Source organism: Histoplasma capsulatum (genome assembly GCF_000150115.1).
Source record: "Histoplasma capsulatum G186AR genomic scaffold supercont2.5, whole genome shotgun sequence".
Classification (NCBI taxonomy): Eukaryota; Fungi; Ascomycota; class Eurotiomycetes; order Onygenales; family Ajellomycetaceae; genus Histoplasma; species Histoplasma capsulatum.
The window spans coordinates 197,784-216,620 of record NW_025544805.1 but is presented as its reverse complement, the minus strand read 5'-3'; the positions used below and the strand labels follow the sequence as shown (position 1 = coordinate 216,620).

Genomic DNA, 18,837 nt, shown 5'->3' with positions numbered 1-18,837 from the left:
GAGGAGGCGGGCTCATCCGCATGAAGCTGATGATAGCAACTACTTGCTCACAATTCCTCCCAAGGGAAATGAAGCTGACATCAGCAATACTGCTGATCAGGGAGTTCCGCTGAAAGACCTCGATCTTAGCTATTGCGGATGTCACAAAGAAGTCATCTGAGACCAGTTGAGATGGTTGGGGGGGGGGGGGGGGGGGGAAGAAAGGGAGAGAAAAGAAGCAAGAATAAATAGTCACTCAATATTAACACATTCACATTATGGTTCATCAGATCCCATCCTGCCAATTTCCCGATTAGAAGTTAGAGAAGCTTAGATACCCTACCAAAGCAAACAGATCCAACTAGAATAGCTTATAAGTCCGGTTGGAGCCGAGCAATGCTAAAGAATGAGGTAATGAGCCGTTTTCTTTGACCCGAAAACATCTACTGTTCCCGCTCACCACTACCGCTTTTTACTACGAGCTCCGGAGCTGATAGCAGAATGTGCACCATGTCGAAACCATCAGTTTACCAACCCAAATTAAGCGAGCATTTCTCCAAATTCCCACTAGAAAAGCAGGTTGAAGGGTGGGATGAGCTGTGGAAGAATGAGACCACTCCATGGGATCGTGGGGAACATAACCCCGCACTAGAAGACACCCTTGTCCAGCGCGGCGGATTCCTGGGAACAGCGCTTCAAGATGACAATGACACAACAAATAGGACTGGCAACAAGAGGAAAAAGGCGCTTGTTCCCGGGTGTGGGCGGGGATTCGATGTTTTTCTGCTAGCAGAGTTTGGATACGATGCGTATGGGTTGGAATACAGCGATACCGCGGTGGAGATTTGTTGTCGGAATGCTGCTAGGGTTGCGGATAATATTCCGGTTCGGGATGATCGCATAGGGAAGGGGAAAGTTACCTTTGTCCGAGGGGACTTTTTCAAGAATGACTGGTTGAAGACGATTGGGGTTGGAGAGGGAGGGTTTGATCTTATATATGATTATACGGTAAGATTGTCTTTGTGCGATAATCTGCTGGCGCCATTTTTTAGGAGGTTATGTTCCCTACAAGTACATGCTAGGACACCGGAAGTTTGGATTTGATACGAAACCCTGTCTAACATATCGGAAATGATATTGTCCCCATTGTACTTTAGTTCTTCTGCGCATTGAACCCGCTTCTTCGCCCACAATGGGCCGCCCGAATGACCCAATTACTAGCACCATCACCGCGCGGAAACCTCATCTGTCTAGAGTTTCCTACCGCGAAGGACCCAACCACAGGTGGTCCTCCATTTGCATCTCCTCCCGCAGCTTACATGGAACATCTCAGCCATCCAGGGGAGGAGATCCCGTATGAGAACGGCCATATTATAACGGATCCGCTGAAAGAAGTGGGCCCTAATGGACTAGAGCGCGTCGCGCATTGGCAACCAGAGAGGACACATGAAGTTGGTAAAGATGATGACGGGAATGTCCAGGACTGGGTAGCAATTTGGCGTCACCGCAGTTGATTCTGAAAAGGGACGGGTGGAGGTTGAGAAAATATCGTCGTTCATTTAATGGCGATATTCGAAACAATTCCCTTGTATATAATTTCAAATCAGACATATTGCTTCTCAAGAAGCTTTTGTTAAGGCGTTGTAATGTTCTCCCAACCCGTAAGTATGTCTATAGTAGGCGAGCCATATCGTCTTGACGTCCTCCTCGTTGCTATTTTGGGGTTCGAATTTCTCAATTCGCCCATCTCCTTGGACAACATTAACATGAACATTGTATGCTCGAGCAATGGCTTGTAGTTCCAGATGCCCTCCCCATTCTGCAGTGGCTCTTATTTTGCGGACGTACTCAGGTAAAGTTTCTTCGACAAAAGGTGCAAAATCGTCTGCGTGGTTCGTGATATAACTAGCTGTCACATCCCTAACAATATGATATCCAGCTGCGCCACCCGGCTTGGGATCTGTAAACCCAGTAGTTGGAGGCATCGCGCTCAAGGGAATACCATTGTTCACAAGTTGAGTAGCAACAGCTGAGTAGAGGCAATGTCCGTCGGGACTGATTTCCTCCTCTTTTAGCCCAAGACGAGAAAAAGTTGCATCCATGTTCTTCCTCTCATTGCCCCGATGATCAGTCTGATGGGTCGCTTCCTCTGCGGCTCTCGCAGCTTCGGCCTCTTGTTCAGCTGCGCGCCGCGCTAGACGTGCTTTTTGACGATTTGGTTTCTTCTTAGGTGTCTCCTTTAGTACATCAGATGATGTGATCTGAGCATCGGAGCTGTAAATATGAGAGGTTAAGTGAACCAAGCTTATGTCATCGTCTGCTGTTGGTTGTATTGAGTGCCCCGCACCATTTTCCAGGTCGAGGTTGTCACGGTCATCAGCTTGTGGCTCCGCTTCACCAAGGAGGGCAGATATCTCAGCATGTTGCTTGTCAAGCAATTCACGTTGGAGACGCTCGCACTCGTCATTAATGCCCTTGCGTGTCTTCTTCGTAGCAGACTTCTTCTTTTGAGTAATGCGTCCCTGCAAATCCTTCAATTCTTTCCGATGTCTAGCTTGCAATTCCTCCATCTCGAATAACGGAGCCCCGAGCAGGTAGGGATGCAGCTTGGGAGGTATAGAATTATCTGCGATGGCTCCAGGCACTGTCAATAGGATAGTTCCTGGTATAACGAGGCCAGTTTGGTTCCTGAGTTCCAACTTAACCAAGGCATTAGCTCATTGTGAAAATCTCATCGGATTAATTGTTTCACCGAGTCCGACAGGCCTCGGCTTTTCTCCATGGCTTCTTAGGAAGTCGGCAAACCGTTCTGTCAAGGATGAGCTTCGGCTATGCTGTTCACTCTGGCTATGCCGTTCACTCTCACTTTCTTCCAAGCAACATAGAAGGGGATTCTGTACTATTGACATATTCTGACAGGGCCCCCAACAATGGATTCCTCAAATCTCTTCGATGTCAAGGTAAGCCTGAATTTGCACCTCAGCTCGGATCGTAGCGGCAATCTGAGCTCCATGCTAACAACAACATGTATTTATAGGGCAAAATTGTCCTCATTACTGGTGGTGCGAAAGGTGTTGGCCGTATGATATCTGAGGGGTTCGTCACCAACGGTGCTACTGTTTATATCACCGGTCGTGATGCTCCTGCGTGCGACAAAGCGGTCAAGGAGCTGAATGCTTTAGCAAAGGGAAAAGCTGTTAGCTTACCGGCGAATCTATACAATGAGGAGGAGTGCAAAAAGCTGTTTGACGAGTTTTCTAAGAGAGAAAACAGTATGTCGTCCTTACAATTCGTCAAATATTAATCTGATATTGCATATCCATCCTATCAAGCCTTATCGCAGAAAAGGTATGTCATGTTGCTTCGTTGGTAACTAAGTTATGGGTTCATAGAATTGCACTGCTTGGTTAACAATGCGGGTTCCAATTGGGGCGCGGTAAGAATACGCTTTTACTCTCCCGTTCCAGTTGCCTCTGCCATGCCGCAGCTTCCGAATATGTTTATCGAAGCTGCGAGTACAAATTGCCAAAATTCAGTGCTTATCGGAAGTTGTGTAGCCCTACGACAAATACCCGTCCTCTGCGTGGACAAGGGTGTTAACCCTGAATTTGCAGCGTGTTTTCGAAGTCACGCAATTATTCACTCCACTCCTCGAAAAAGCCGCGAGTGACGGCGACCCTGGAAGAATCATAAACATTGGCAGCATAGATGGACTAAGGGTCCCTGCTCTTGAAACATTCGCATATAGCGCTAGCAAGGCCGGCCTACACCATCTCAGCCGTGTCCTAGCAAACCACCTTGGAAGACGGAATATAACGTGAGGCCCTTGCGATCAACCCAGGACTCACATGGAGCTGTTTCCTGATTTGCTAACTTCTACATATAGGTCTAACACGCTGGCCTGCGGGCCGTTCGAAAGTAAGATGATGGCTGCGACACTAAAGAAGTACAAGAATGTGATCGAATCTGGCGTTCCATTGGGTCGCATTGGAACTCCAGAGGATGTTGCCGGAGCATGTCTTTTCCTCAGCAGTAGAGCTGGATCATATGTTAATGGCGCCACGATTACGCTTGATGGAGGCAGTATCATCAATGCAAAGATGTAGCTGAATCGAATTCATGAAACGATAGACACTCTCTGAGTTATTTACTTGGTTACCGCTTTGAAATTTTCAATGGAAGATATGTAAATTAATTAGTTATCATTACGATCTAAATATTTGCGCTTATTTCCAGCTCTTTTTTTTCCTCCTAATGGTGTAGTACTAGTATTTACCTGATATTGCTATGGCGGAACTGATCCCCACCAAGATGGCAATTGCCAGCAAGGCCTGCTGATATGTCATCGAATTCCACATGTACGGTTGATATGTGGCATACTTCAACGGATGTGAAATTCCTTGTTGATCCATGTTCAGTACACGAAAGTTGGTTGGATTTGGTGGACCTTGTGAGCTTAATTACATCACCACGCCCTTCTCATATAGGGTTTGTTGGCCACAAAGAAGCTTCCCCATATTTATGATCTCATTAACTTCCCTGGGAATTTTGGAATATCATCTCCAAATTCCACAGCTACTGTCCCGTTGTCTAGGTCATTCATTGTGTGAAGATTCTTCTGAAACACTTGCATCCCTCCGAAAAAGGAACACATAGCACCAGCGGACGCAGTTGGTGGCGTCTTTTTGCTGCGTTTTCTATGCCGAACATCGTATCATGAGCGTGCCGGTAGATGAACATTCTCTGTGTGCACACCGACGGCGTTCCTCGCGATCTTCCGATGCAGACCCCTTCTCTGAGCCTGATATATATTACGGCCAGGAGGAACACCTAAAGCAACATGCTCAGGCCCATCGAAGGACGTTGTCATCTGTTAGTAACATTTGTTCCCGTTATCTCTGGCAGAGAATAATACCCTCTCCTTTTCATTTTGTGTAAAATCTAACGATTCTCCCAGAGCCTGAAACGATTCGATCTTACTGATCTCCGTGATTTTATCGGCAATGTTCCGTCAAGACGGACAAGCCATGGTAAGCACTTGCTTGCTGATTCTGCTTGTGCTTGTTTTGCTATCATGACGCTGATGGCGGTAACTCAATATAGATGAACGAGTGCAAAGCCGTAAATTCCTCATCGATGTCGACGCAACGTTGGAGACATTGCTGGAACGTGAGGATACAGACCACAACGTACAAATAACAATAGATGATCAGGGACCAAAAGTAAGGGAATAACAGCTATCTCTCCTGGGTGGGATTACCGCTTACCAATTTCCTTAGGTATTTGCAGTAGGCACTGCGGCATCGAATGGCTACAATCGATTCGATTTGCGAGGAACATATATGATTTCGAACCTCCTTCAGGAACTCACACTAGCAAAGGATTATGGCCGGAAACACATTATACTCGACGAGCAGCGCCTGAATGAGAACCCTGTCGCCAGACTCTCCCGCCTTATCAAAAAGTGCTACTGGAATGCACTTACGCGCCGAATTGACGGATCCAATATTGTAGCCGTTGCAGAAGATCCTAAAGACTGGACTGCGGACCCAGTTCCCCGTATATATGTTCCTCCGGGAGCGCCCGAGCAGTACGAATATTATAAGAGAATTGCCGACGCTCAACCTGAATTACGCCTCGATGTTCAGTACCTCCCGGAAGGAGGCCCTACTGCCGAGTACGTGAAGGACCTGAATGAGAAACCTGGACTCCTCGCTTTGGCTATGGAGGAATACATCGACACAAACACCGGAATGAAGGATCTCAGGGGCGTTCCGTTCGTCGTACCGGGTGGTCGTTTCAACGAGTTCTATGGATGGGATAGCTATATGGAGTCTCTGGGGCTGTTTGTGAGTGATCGAGTGGATCTCGCAAAGAGTATGGTCATAAATTTTTGTTTCTGCATTCGGCATTATGGAAAGATCCTTAACGCCAACCGCTCTTACTATCTCTGCCGCTCCCAGCCACCATTCCTGACTGACATGGCTCTTCGAGTTTATGATCGCATTAAAGCGGACCCGAGCGCCAAGGATTTCCTTCGCACGGCCATTTTGTCCGCTATCAAAGAATACTATTCAGTGTGGATGGCGGAGCCAAGATATGACCCCATTACGGGCTTGTCCAGGTACCGGCCAACTGGGTTTGGAGTGCCGCCTGAAACCGAATCCTCTCATTTCTATCATCTATTAATGCCGCATGCTAAAAAGTTGGGAATCTCTTTCGAGGAATTCGTCAAGGGCTACAACAGCGGAAAGATCAAGGATCCTGAGCTAGATGACTACTTCCTCCATGACCGTGCTGTAAGGGAATCCGGGCACGACACCAGCTACCGCCTTGAGAAGGTCTGCGCGAACCTTGCCACGGTCGATCTGAATTCTCTCCTTTATAAATATGAAGTCGACATCGCCAGGACGATACGGGATTTCTTCGGAGATAAACTTTCCATCCCGACCGAGTTTAGGACCCCGCAAAATGCCGAACATGGATTCGAGTCATCGGCGGTGTGGGATCGCCGGGCTAGACGTAGGAAGGCGGCGATGGACAAGTATTTATGGGATGAAGGAAAGGGGACGTATTTTGACTACAACACAGTGGAGCAAGTGAGAACGGACTATGAGAGTGCCACCACGTTTTGGACTATGTGGGCTGGAGTGGCGAGTCCCTATCAGGCTTCAAGGCTAGTCAATGAAGCGCTTCCTAAATTCGAGGTATACGGTGGGCTGGTCTCAGGGACTGAGAAGTCTAGAGGCCCCATCGGGCTCGACAGACCCAACCGACAGTGGGATTATCCGTACGGGTGGGCGCCTCAGCAGATGTTGGCCTGGTCAGGGCTGATTCGCTATGGATACCAAGACGAAGCGGAGAGACTCGCATACAAATGGCTCTATATGATCATCAAAGCGTTTGTAGATTTCAATGGTGCCGTTGTGGAAAAGTATGATGTGACACGGCCCATTGATCCCCATAAGGTGGAAGCTGAGTATGGGAATCAAGGCGGGGATTTTAAAGGCGTGTCTCGAGAAGGGTGAGTGATGGACAACCCATATTGCCTTTTCAAGCTCTCTTTCCCTTTTTCACGCAGATTTTATAATTTTCTAACGAGTTGTGCTGCTGTTCTTCGTCAGATTTGGCTGGGTTAATGCAAGTTTCGTCTACGGTCTTGAGTTCCTCAACGCTCATATGAGACGCGCACTGGGCGCTTGCACTCCTTATGAGACTTTCAGCAAAGCTACAGCGGTGCAATATTAGCTACGTGGGTTAATTTTATAATCATTCGACTTTTTTTAAGCTAGATGCACCATTTTGGAAAACTTTCTTGCGACCTGAGTGACCACTCCCACGATTACATACATGATAAACCATGTTAATTGGTACATATAACTATCCTTTTGGAAATTGGCATTATTCAGCATACACTTTCATCCTTGCTCAAATTATGTACTTGACTAAATTAATTGCGTTGTTAAGATACCGTTGATGTCCTGCAACTCAATAGCTATCAAAAATTCGAGATTGATATCCGTGCATATTTTATTCGAGACTCTCTACCTTGAGTTTTAATATTAATTGCCTATTGTCCTTCTCGCGGTGTTTAGGCTTACCGAGTACCTCTTGGATAATAGTACCATCAAACATACGCGGTCCATCAATATGGGATCTAAATGCCGCTCCTTGCCTAGTTATGTCTTTGCTCTTTGCGGATTAGCTGCTACGTTTTCCTATTTGGATAGGAGCAGGCAGGATCCGTGAGCGAACGACATGGAAGGCCCTTACTTTGCATACAAGTAGCGAATTATCTCAAACCATTGATCGTAGCGTGCCGTAGAATATATGGGGGAGCTTCTACGCCCATCAGCTCACGTATCAGAGGGCGATTCTCTAACCATCCATGAACGTGATAATTATACGTCGTACGGCGCCAGAGCGAAGACCACCAAGCGGAACGTGCACAAGACATCGGCGACCTTAATTCAGCAACATCGACTGCGATGGACAGCCAGCGAGCTTATGTCAATGCTCCGCGTACGCGATATCCTTTCAGGGGTTCATTCGACGCTGGATAGACGACGCGGTTGAGAGACGAAAGGCGGTTGAGAGAAGGGGCGTTCAACACAACTTTGAACTTCCCGACGATTTCGCATCTGGTGAGAGCCAGTGGAGGAGTTGAGGATTCGGTTCAAGGGTTCATCCATATATGTTCATCCGCTGAAGGATATGAAACTTCATTTCACCGATTTTGCTTAGTGGCCATTATTAACAATATCAGACCCATAGAGCATCCATGGAATAACCTCCTTCGCCGCTCAATATAATGTTCATTAGACGGAACCTTGGTGTTGATACAAATGGTCTTGCTCCCGCTCTGATTCGCGTGGACCAGCCACCGCGGGAATTCAGTGTTGTAGGATCGATCGGTTGCTGTTGGTGAGCACTAACTAACTGTAAATGCGAATGTTGATCAATCAATCAAGAAGTCTCCTCTTCACAGCAATCCGTCCTTTCATCCGTGGAAGGGAAAAGGACGATGCTAGGCCCTCGCCCCGAACACTGATCACACGCCATGTGGAGGCTGTTTGTTTGGAGGTGAGAAGCCACTGAAAAGCACATGCTGATGCCGGTTGTTTTTCACGTGAAAGCCCGGATCGATGATCGGCTATCCTAGGCCGTATGATAATTACCGTAATTTTACCCGGTGATACTGGTGATACTCTCCTCAACGACGACGACGACGACAACGAGGACAACGATGAGGACAGTGAGGAGGAGGAACTTGCACAAGGACTCGGTCAGAACTACTCGCAGGACACTCCCCTGCCAACTCGACAATGGGCGGGGGACTGTGCCACTACTCGATGATGGGCTCAAGTTTGGCGGAATATAACCCCAGCTCCATTTGGCCGAGGGCGATGTTCTCCATAACAGAGAGATCCCTGGGCTCGCCGGGACCGGGACGAAAACGCTCTTTTGTCTCGGGACCAGCGCCGCGCCCACTCTTTGCCTCGGAGCAAGACCCCTCCTGGCCTCAGCGCTGACTCACGATCGAACAGGAATCAAGTCCTTCGCGTGTTTCGTTGATAAACGGCTGCCACCTTCAGTCTTCTTCTTTGCTTTCCTCTACCTTAGCTCGCTGCTCGCTGCCACGGAATCGCTGCCGCCGCAAGGCTAATGACTACCTGGAGCTTCGAGTCGAAGCTGGAGACTGAACGCTTCTGATATTTATTCTGATATTTATCCGGGACCATCGCCAAGACCTTGCCTTTGGGGCAGCCGTTTTGGTGCGCTGCCATTGGCTGCAGCCTTCCCGTGACGTCGGAGGTGAAACCGATTTTAAATACTGAGGAACTCCCCCGCCATCGGGATTTTTATTTTTGTTTTTATTTTTATATGTTTTTAATGCATACAATATTTGCTGGTTTTTGGATCCTAAATCTGGTTCATAAGATTAACACCCATCATGGCTTCAATTGAGCAGGAAGAGCAGCAATACCTGGCTGATGTCCAGGCCGTCAAAACATGGTGGCGGGATTCGAGATGGCGTTACACCACAAGGCCGTTCACTGCCGAACAAATTGTGGCTAAGAGGGGGAATTTGAAGATTGAATATCCGTCAAATGTTCAGAGTAAAAAGCTATGGAAACTCCTGGAGGAACACTTCGCGGTATTTTGGTTTTTTTAATTTTTTATTTTTCATTTCAATGCTTTGATATGAATGGGAGTGCTCATCCAGTTGGCAATTGTCTCATAGAACAAAACAGCCAGTTTCACCTACGGTTGTTTGGAACCTACAATGCTTACCCAGATGGTGAAATACCTCGACACTGTCTACGTCTCCGGCTGGCAGAGTTCTTCCACCGCGTCGTCGACCGATGAACCTTCCCCCGATCTTGCGGATTACCCAATGGTGAGCTGCCGCTGACCATGAATGATTTTTTTTTTTTTTTTTGCGAATTCGTTCCGTGCTAATGACTATGTAGAACACTGTACCCAACAAGGTTAATCAACTATGGATGGCTCAGCTTTTCCATGACCGCAAACAGCGCGAGGAAAGATTAAGGGCACCCAAGTCCCAACGCGCCTCCCTTCCTCACATTGACTATCTGAGACCCATCATTGCGGATGCTGATACCGGCCATGGAGGCTTAACCGCTATCATGAAGCTGACCAAGCTTTTCATCGAACGCGGAGCTGCGGGTATCCATATCGAGGATCAAGCTCCTGGGACCAAAAAGTGTGGCCACATGGCGGGCAAGGTCTTAGTTCCCATTAGCGAGCATATCAACAGACTTGTGGCCATCCGAGCCCAGGCAGACATTATGGGTGGGTTATCCTCGCCTAGCAGTGATTCTGGAAGGTAGGAAAGATATTAATGTCACAGTAGGAACCGATCTCCTGGCTGTTGCTAGAACGGATTCAGAAGCCGCAACCCTCATCACATCCACTATCGACCCCCGGGATCACGCCTTCGTTGTCGGTTCCACAAATCCAAATATCAAGCCACTCAACGACCTGATGATCGCTGCCGAACAAGCCGGCAAGTCCGGGGCCCAGCTTCAGGAAATTGAGGACAAATGGAACGCCGAGGCCGGCCTCAAGCTTTTCTCGGAGGCCGTGATCGACCACATAAAAGCCGGCTCTGCCTCCAACAAGCAGGCCCTAATCGACAAATTCTTGCGTGATGCACGGGGCAAGAGCAATGCGGAGGCTCGCGCTATCGCCAAGGCGCTTACTGGCTCAGAAATCTACTTCAACTGGGATTCGGCCAGAACCCGGGAGGGTTACTACCGCTACCGTGGCGGCACCCAGTGCGCTGTCAACCGTGCTGTGGCCTTTGCGCCTTTCGCTGATCTGATTTGGATGGAGAGCAAGCTTCCCGACTACGCCCAGGCCAAGGAGTTTGCCGACGGAGTCCACGCCGTCTGGCCCGAGCAGAAGTAAGTTGCGCCTGCATAGCTCAGACCCAAACTCGCTACACCTTTCCTTGTCCTTTGCTCATGCTCACAATCCCGTCTTTTAGACTCGCCTACAACCTTTCACCCTCTTTCAACTGGAAGGCCGCTATGCCACGCGACGAGCAGGAAACCTACATCCGCCGCCTCGGACAGCTTGGGTACTGCTGGCAATTCATTACACTTGCCGGTCTCCATACCACCGCCCTGATCTCCGACCAATTCGCCAGAGCGTATGCCCAGAATGGTATGCGCGCATACGGCGAGCTTGTCCAGGAGCCGGAGATGGAGCTTGGCGTCGACGTTGTTACTCACCAGAAATGGAGTGGTGCCAACTATGTCGACGAGCTACTGAAGATGGTCACCGGTGGTATCAGCAGCACAAGCGCCATGGGCAAAGGTGTGACGGAAGATCAATTCAAATAGATTCAAGCCATAATTGCCCGTAGCCTAATCCAGGGGCATTTTTCTCTTTTCTCTTGTTAACTATATTGACTAGTATATCCTTATCCTTGTCTCTGATTTGAAGTGTATAAATAAGAATTTTTCTGAGGGGTTTCATGCATTATTTTCTGTTTTCCCCGTTGGAGAAAGAGGGGGCATGATTGAGAATTTTCAAAAGCTAAAGGATGAATGTATATCGATCAAATGGGGTTTAGTATTTGCTCTAGCTATCATATATTTTGTTTTAACGAAGCTGTTAATTAACTACTCGATCTGGTTAGTTAAGATAGTTGTGCCTTTTTGGGTTTGGCGCCCCAATGTGATAAAACACCCCCCTTCAACTCCTTTATCTTGCACGCATCCCCGGCCCTTTCTTCTACTCTAGCTCTCACAGACCACTGCGGCTATTCACTGGAGACGCCTCTCGATCCGATGCCCAGCTCGTTCTGGCTCCTTGAGCTGGAATGGCCGTCGCACAGGGGCAGAACCGCTAGGAAACCCTCCCCAAATCAGGGAAGCTTCCAAACATTGAAACCCTAATTGAACAGTCAAGCCTTTCTAGGTAGTGAGCAGATCCAAGCAACAGACGTCATCACCGGTATTCCACCATGGCCAGATAGATATGGCCCTCGGAGGCTGTTGCCTTCATGGCCTACGGCTTTGAAACGGGTGTGTTGAAACGGTGTGACGTTTCAGCAAGATATCCAAAGCAGCTTTCAACGGTGCGTTGATAGTCAAAACTTGATCTCTAGGAAGGGAATCTCTATGGAGCCGCCCGCGTATTCTTGGCTGGCAATGTATTATCGATCTGGCCACAGGTTGACTACTGTCGGTCTTTTCACTTCTTTCCACCAACGTTGAGCGTGGATGGCTTGCGCCGATGTGTACCCCGCCTTCCAGAGTCAGGATCAACCCTTCTAATGCAAATGACGATTAGAGCAAGCCCATTTCTCTGAACCGAAAAAGAAAAACGAAAAAAAAAAGGTTCCTTGCTCATTGTTCCAAGAGACTGGCCGCCATCGAACTAGCGCCAGATCCATCCCCTCGCGGACCTATGACTTTTTATTTTCCCTTGCGAACAGCGGTTGACCCTGGAATAGTCCTCGTACATGCCACGATACTGCTCTGTGTACAGTACATGTAGCACAGACACGCACGTATGTATATGCAGATATATCCCGAGACTGCTCAACTGCAATGATTTTCCAGCACGCGGTGTTGGTGCAACAGAGCAAACGTAGACATATACCTCTCTATCCTCCAGTGAAATCGTCACCACGATCATTAAAAAATCATGCTCATACCTTGCTTGATTGGTCGGTATTCTATCCAAGTGCTAGATTGGCTGTGCTAACCCTCAGAGAGAGATCTCAAGCAGCACCAGAATCAGGAAGTACTACTACTAAATGCAAACGAGGATGCTTGATCGTTTCACCAGTTCTAAATTTAGGTTTTCGTTGTTCTGGTTTTTGCTAATTTTAGAGATGAAACCCCACAGGCCCCACACCACAGTTTAGAGTTTTTTCTTTTCTTTTTCTTTTCTTTTTTCTCATGGAATTTCAATCTGCGTTGCTGTGTGGCCGTTGGGCGGGACCGTGCGCCGAGGTGGCTGCCAACGAGATGCGCACCAACCAGATCGCCGATGACGACATCCAGTCGCGCTGCCGCAGGAAACACATCCCTCACCATTGTTACCAGCTCTTTCTGTGAATTCTTGACGATGGCTTGTTACTTAACCTGGCTCCAACATGGGCCCCTACCGACACCAGTCCTCACTGGAAGCTATTCTTGATTTCTCAGCCTGTCAGCACTTCACGCCGGATCAGCGCACGCGAGCTCGAACCAAACTCTACTCCATCATTGACCACTGTAACACGCCACACGATCGAAGTCTCGTCAAATACAACCGCCCTCTCCTTCTCCGTTATACCTATGAATATGCGCGCTCCGACTTATCCCAGGACATGGTCCTATCGGCCATTGTTAACTGGTTGGGTTTCTCAGTCGACGGGGAAGCGATTGACTTCAGTGATGAAGATGTGGCAGACAATTTACGCGAGCGCCTGATGGAATTTGCCGACTTTCTTTTGGACAACTTTTTCACACCTTGTTTGTTATCCTGTTCAATCGTGTCCTGCTTCATTTGTCGAATCTTTGAACTAACCCTATGACAGTGAAAGCAGCCGGCCTACATACTTCTCAGCCCTCCCCTGCACCACTTCCAGCCGTCCAGGGAGCAATAGACGGTGAGCAAATATATGTTGAAACCCCAGACCGACTGAGCATGCTTCGGGGAGCCTGTCTGATCCGAGACCATTATCGTTGTGTTATATCACACAAGTTCGACTTGACAGAAGCCTTGAAACGGTTCAAAAACCATGGCACTGACGCTCAAGATGAAGAAGGAAATCCTCTTCATGGACAGCCATTTGACAGTTTACAAGTAGCTCATATCCTTCCTCACGCCTTGATGAAATCAGGTCATGATTCCCAACTGGTAAATATATTTCTTGAGAGATTTTTTTACACTCGGTGCTTTTCTAATTGATGCATTTAGAGTGAATCCAAAAGAGCCACTCTCAATATTCTTGATATGTTTGACCACGGTGTCGTACGGCTCATTGAAGGGATTGATATTGATCGACCCTTCAATGCTATCACTCTTTCCCCCTCTCTCCACACCTTATTTGGCGGCTTTGAGATTTTCTTCGAACCTGTCCCATCCCAGTTGCACACATATCAAGTGAAACCATTTCTTCCTGAGATTTTTCCCGATCTTTCTGTTACTCGCACGCTCTATCCTTCAGTGGACTGTACAATTGATGCACCCCTGCCTCGGTTCTTTGCAATTCGCAGTGCCATTGCCCATATCCTACACCTCTCTGGAGCTGGCGAATACATTGAGAAAATTCTTCGGGATCTGGAGAATATCGGCGGGCATGGAGATGGTTCAACTGAACTGGGTCGTTTGGTGATGCTTCGGCTGGGTGATTGGGCAGATGTGAAATGCTGACACCTATTCTTAAGCCTTATTTGTTTTCCTCAAGTTGGCTGAAGCTCTGTGTATTATTGACTGTGATTTATTGAGTTTTCGCCTGAAACGTAGCTTTATTGACTCCTATTTGGCAATACTCTCAATAGAAGGTTGAGTTGGCCAAAGAGCCTAATTCTAAATTGGTCATTTGTATCTGCTCATCCCCAGGAGGTGGCAGGGACGAACGCCATATCCTTCCAGTGGTATCGCGGCATGGAAACAAATGAAATTTCCAGATATCAGCAACACAGAACGTAGGCAGCCAGAGAACAAACGGAGTGCATGGCTGTTCATAGATTGCAAATATACATCCGAATCTATATAATCCATGATCTATTCTGAAATATATATATAAAAGGGATCATGGTGTATCTTGACATAACATATCATGGAATGTGAGAACAAAGAACGCTGAAAAGGTATCCTGTAGCAGTATAGTGCAATTTCGCAGCCATAACTTGGAGACAAAATATACAGAGAAGTAGCCGGGTCTTTATGTCAAGATTGCGCTGTTGCGCTGCTGCGCCAATTACACAGCGGGAGTGCAAAGTGAAACAGAGAACCATATATGAGTTCAATAATCTAAATGCCAAGTTGGAAAATAAATCTCATACCGAAAGACTCATATGAACGATAAATAAATTGAAAATGTTTCAATATAAGACTTCTGCAGGAGATATTCATAAGAAATCCATGACAATTGATTGTTGCGAAACGAGACCATATCTTTTTCGTACATGAATAAGATGAGAAAACAACAAGAATAGAATGGGATAACAAAGGCGAAAAGTTCAGAAATGAAAATTTCGTGCAAAACCAAGAGTGTAGAGAAAAGAAAGCCTTCCTAGAAGGACGAAAGAAACAAAAGATCTTACCCGTCCCGGCGAGCGAATAGCATAAAAGAAAATATCATTACAATAGAAGCCACTGCAAGACGAGAGTCCTCCCAGGCGGTATTGCTGAATTCAAAATTCCCAGGCCTTGTCTTCGTTTCGGTGGTGATTCTCGCTGAGACGTTGTAGAACTCTTGCTCCTTCGTTCAGAAGCCCACCCATGCTGTCGGGTTGGAGCCACCTAGTACGTACGTATTTAAGCAATTCACTGGTATCACGCCTCATGTGATCAGGAATAGAGTTGCGAGAAATCTGAGGCCATGAAGGAGCAAGCAACATCAATGTAGATACATATGTTCTTGGGCAAGCAGGAGGGCGAAACAGAGGGTCATCAGTTGTTGTTGTCGTTGGAGTTTTTGCACCATAGGCCCAGCATATGAGGGCGCAAATATATAGTGCCCAGTTAGCGTGCAATGCGGTGACAGCGTCCGATCGGTTAAGGTGGGGTAGTGTTGCAGATCCCTCAACGAGATACTCAGGGGTGGTAACCGCGTTTTTGGTCGTGTGTATATTGCCTCTGTATTGCGTAAAAGCGTCTAGTGGAGTTAGACAGCCGTTGCCATCGCTGAACAGATCCGAAACACGAGACAGGTTCGGATTGGCGTTAATCAGCACCGGAGTATCTCCCAATTCTAGATGATCGATGGCATCGATGGCGTATTGCAACGCCCGTAACGAATGCCAAACCGCCTTTTTCAGTTCATCAGTGCCAGAAACCCACATGCGCAAGGTGTTCTTGGCTTGCTGATATTCTTCTTGGTCTGCGAGCTTCTGATTAAACAACCAGGATTCCCCACTAACTGCTAGAAGGGCTTTGAGCGGAGCACGGTATGCTGCCAGGAGGAAATGATATGTGAAAAGTGTATGACTTGGATGTGTTGAAGAGATGGAATATCCAGGACCTTGCATGGATTCTCTTTCCGTTTTTTCCTGCTTCACCCTCTCGATAAAAGGTTCTAGCGCCAGCTCCAGATCCATAGATCGCATGTTGGTTAGCAAAGCATAAGACAGGATCAGGTTCGATTGAAACGGATCAAGTTTCAATGTGTCGTCGTTTTGGTGGATAATTCGCCTTGCAACAGAGGAGAGGGTTAATGTCTCTTGTGACTTAGCATATGCCCTAGCATACTGAGCCCATTCTTCAATTCCTTCAATCTCCCATAATTCTGTTTGGCAAGGGAATGGTAAGTCAATAGGTTCTACGTTTCCTACATTCGATCGGGGAGTGCGGAGATTTGCTTGGAGGAACACCAAAGGCTGCTGAAACAGGGTCGATTGCTGAACATCAAGGAGAAAAGAGGCTTGTAATATGCGTCGTCTGGTTTCGTTTTCCACCCAAAAGCTATACGCTTTCTCCAGACCCGCCAATTTGTCGTCCTCTGAAAGTGTATTGAAAACAGCGAGTGGGTTTTTCGATGTCCAGTGGCGGTTTTGAATAAACTGTTTCCGGAAATGAGCCAATGATCGATCAACATATAATGCATATGTCGAAACACTCACAGTTCCGTATAGAGATTTAAATCGGGGAGATATGGTAACATCGGCCTTCCTAGATCGGTGTTTTGAGAGATATTCGAGTAGAAATACAGCTTGGATGTCAGAAATCCGAGATCGTATTGTTATTGGGCTTCTCTGCATTAATGTTAGAATGCCTTTTCAAACGAGTTTACTAACAAGTGCAACTTACTTTCGCGAGAAGCTTGAGGCACGCTTCTAAAAGAAATAAAGAGTACTCTTTTGCATTTGGTCGTGTATCGTACTGTGATCCTATTGCCACCATGGCGCCGGATATTAATGGAAATGGTTTTACGGTGCTAAAAGTTGGGCGATGGACGATCGGGAAGAGTGGGTGAAAACACTTCCAATAACACTCAAGGCAATCCTGCCACTGGGTGGTGTCGATTACCTCCATGCCATCATTTCGGAAAGCGACACTGGGGGAGGAATCAAGTTCGTGTTGCAAGGCATGCCACTCATTCCCATCCAGTCGGGTGAAGGGTATTGGTACGGGTAGGGCTAACAGAACGTTAATCCTAGTTCCCCAATAGCGCCAATGAAGGGAAGGTTCACCTACTGTCTGAAGGGCATCACCTTCAAGGGAGATAGGCAGCATCTGTACGGAAGAGATCCTTTCCTGGGGAGGTGTCCAATCGGAAGCCGTAGAGGTCATTTTATAGGGCGATCCATGGGTCTGTGGATGGTAGAACGATTCCGAGTAAGATTGGTCCATAATGGGCGTGCGTTGCGGGAATCGAAAAGGATTTACATCAGAAGCAGGGGACTGACAACTATCCGGTGAAGAATATACCATGGTGTCATCAGTATTGACTTGGGGCGAATCAGAAAATAAATCTCCTCTGACTAAGTCCCTTTCCGGCTCACACCATACTGGCATAGAATAATCATTCGCGAAAGGATGCTCTGTACCAGGTTGCACAAGGGAGCCTATTGACATTAAATTCGCTTCTTGAGAAACGGTCGGCATAGACGTGTGTTGTTGGTTTAATGGTATAGAGGGCAATAAACCCTGTGGTTCTGAAGCGATTGTCACTGGGCTAGATCGAATGTGAGCATCAATGCGGGCGTTTTCTGAATATGCGTCTACTTTATCACCGCTAGAATTTCAAATTCAGCTAGGCCACGACTCTGAATGACACAAACGAGACATACTGTTTTTTTTCCATGTGACGCAAACATAGGTCTTTGCGTTTGAACGTCTTGCCACATCCTTCCACACTGCATCGAATAATAGCCCCCGGGTTATGGTTTGGCGCATGTCGTCTAGAGAGTGTTGGTAGCCGTGCATGAAAGCAGGAGCACAGGATATGAAAGCTTACCGCACATGTTCAGCTCTTGAGAAGCGCTAATAGTATTCAGGTCAACAAGTCAGGTACGTAAAGAATTATGTGTGTATCCCAAAGTATATCCCATACCTTTCCACATCCCGGGAATTGACAGAAATGGACTCTTTTCCCTTTCAGCCCTCGGCTCGGTTTTCCTGTTTTTGGGGTGTAGGTAATTGGCCCGGTGTCTGAAACAGCCCTTTGGTGCTGTCTTGGGTTGAAGGACATATTGGCTGGGCTGGCAGTTGGCGAACCAAGTTGCGCTGTCAAAGAATTGGATGACGGGGGTGGGCTTTGAGAATGTACAATTGCTGGAAGAGGCCCACTACTTATATTTGTGAAGGCGGAAGAGGGGCTGAAGCCTGGGAAGCGGGATGGAGAAGTCCTTATCACAATTCCTCTCCGATCTTCAAAAGCTTGGCGCTGCTTGGGCGACATCCTGGCCATTATTGATTTCGAGCAGCGGAATCGAGGAGGATGATAAAGACACTCAAGCGTAGGGATGGCTCAGATCTGAGGACGGGGAGAATTGGCACGAATGCTGAGGACGGGTTGAAACAAACGATGCACAGCTGATGCAATTGGATTATCCACGGTACATAGTAGTGGTCGACAGGGGGAGGTGGGGTTGGGGGTTGAAGTACTACTAGTAGTAAGGGGGCCGCAAGAGAAAAAAAAATAGAAATAGAATAGTTATA

The 18,837-nt window shown here is 47.4% G+C and overlaps 7 protein-coding genes across 7 annotated transcripts; 5 read left to right on the top strand and 2 right to left on the bottom strand.

Moving 5' to 3' along the window:
• Window positions 1-489: 489 nt before the first annotated feature.
• On the top strand, window positions 490-1,493 carry HCBG_04005 (uncharacterized protein; the record flags this gene model as incomplete). The annotated part of the gene is made up of 2 exons (XM_045431054.1): window positions 490-987; window positions 1,137-1,493. The coding sequence occupies 2 exons, from the start codon at window positions 490-492 to the stop codon at window positions 1,491-1,493; spliced, it is 855 nt and encodes a 284-aa protein (XP_045287607.1).
• A 105-nt stretch (window positions 1,494-1,598) lies between these two features.
• On the bottom strand, window positions 1,599-2,761 carry HCBG_04004 (OTU domain-containing protein 6B; the record flags this gene model as incomplete). Its single annotated transcript, XM_045431053.1, has 2 exons — window positions 1,599-2,549; window positions 2,732-2,761. 2 exons carry the CDS (start codon window positions 2,759-2,761, stop codon window positions 1,599-1,601), a joined length of 981 nt encoding a protein of 326 aa, XP_045287606.1.
• Window positions 2,762-2,909: 148 nt separating this feature from the next.
• Window positions 2,910-4,085, top strand: HCBG_04003 (short-chain dehydrogenase/reductase; the record flags this gene model as incomplete). Its single annotated transcript, XM_045431052.1, has 5 exons — window positions 2,910-2,939; window positions 3,017-3,251; window positions 3,372-3,415; window positions 3,537-3,796; window positions 3,866-4,085. 5 exons carry the CDS (start codon window positions 2,910-2,912, stop codon window positions 4,083-4,085), a joined length of 789 nt encoding a protein of 262 aa, XP_045287605.1.
• Window positions 4,086-4,695: 610 nt separating this feature from the next.
• Window positions 4,696-7,227, top strand: HCBG_04002 (alpha,alpha-trehalase TreB/Nth1; the record flags this gene model as incomplete). Its single annotated transcript, XM_045431051.1, has 5 exons — window positions 4,696-4,851; window positions 4,937-5,009; window positions 5,083-5,201; window positions 5,259-7,003; window positions 7,104-7,227. The coding sequence occupies 5 exons, from the start codon at window positions 4,696-4,698 to the stop codon at window positions 7,225-7,227; spliced, it is 2,217 nt and encodes a 738-aa protein (XP_045287604.1).
• A 1,063-nt stretch (window positions 7,228-8,290) lies between these two features.
• Window positions 8,291-9,145, top strand: HCBG_04001 (uncharacterized protein; the record flags this gene model as incomplete). Its single annotated transcript, XM_045431050.1, has 3 exons — window positions 8,291-8,399; window positions 8,642-8,764; window positions 9,027-9,145. The coding sequence occupies 3 exons, from the start codon at window positions 8,291-8,293 to the stop codon at window positions 9,143-9,145; spliced, it is 351 nt and encodes a 116-aa protein (XP_045287603.1).
• Window positions 9,146-9,345: 200 nt separating this feature from the next.
• On the top strand, window positions 9,346-11,708 carry HCBG_04000 (isocitrate lyase; the record flags this gene model as incomplete). Its single annotated transcript, XM_045431049.1, has 5 exons — window positions 9,346-9,637; window positions 9,725-9,880; window positions 9,954-10,296; window positions 10,358-10,910; window positions 10,994-11,708. 5 exons carry the CDS (start codon window positions 9,434-9,436, stop codon window positions 11,349-11,351), a joined length of 1,614 nt encoding a protein of 537 aa, XP_045287602.1.
• A 3,660-nt stretch (window positions 11,709-15,368) lies between these two features.
• HCBG_03999 (uncharacterized protein) lies at window positions 15,369-18,577 on the bottom strand (the record flags this gene model as incomplete). The annotated part of the gene is made up of 4 exons (XM_045431048.1): window positions 15,369-16,736; window positions 16,984-17,911; window positions 18,134-18,159; window positions 18,230-18,577. 4 exons carry the CDS (start codon window positions 18,575-18,577, stop codon window positions 15,369-15,371), a joined length of 2,670 nt encoding a protein of 889 aa, XP_045287601.1.
• Window positions 18,578-18,837: the final 260 nt, after the last annotated feature.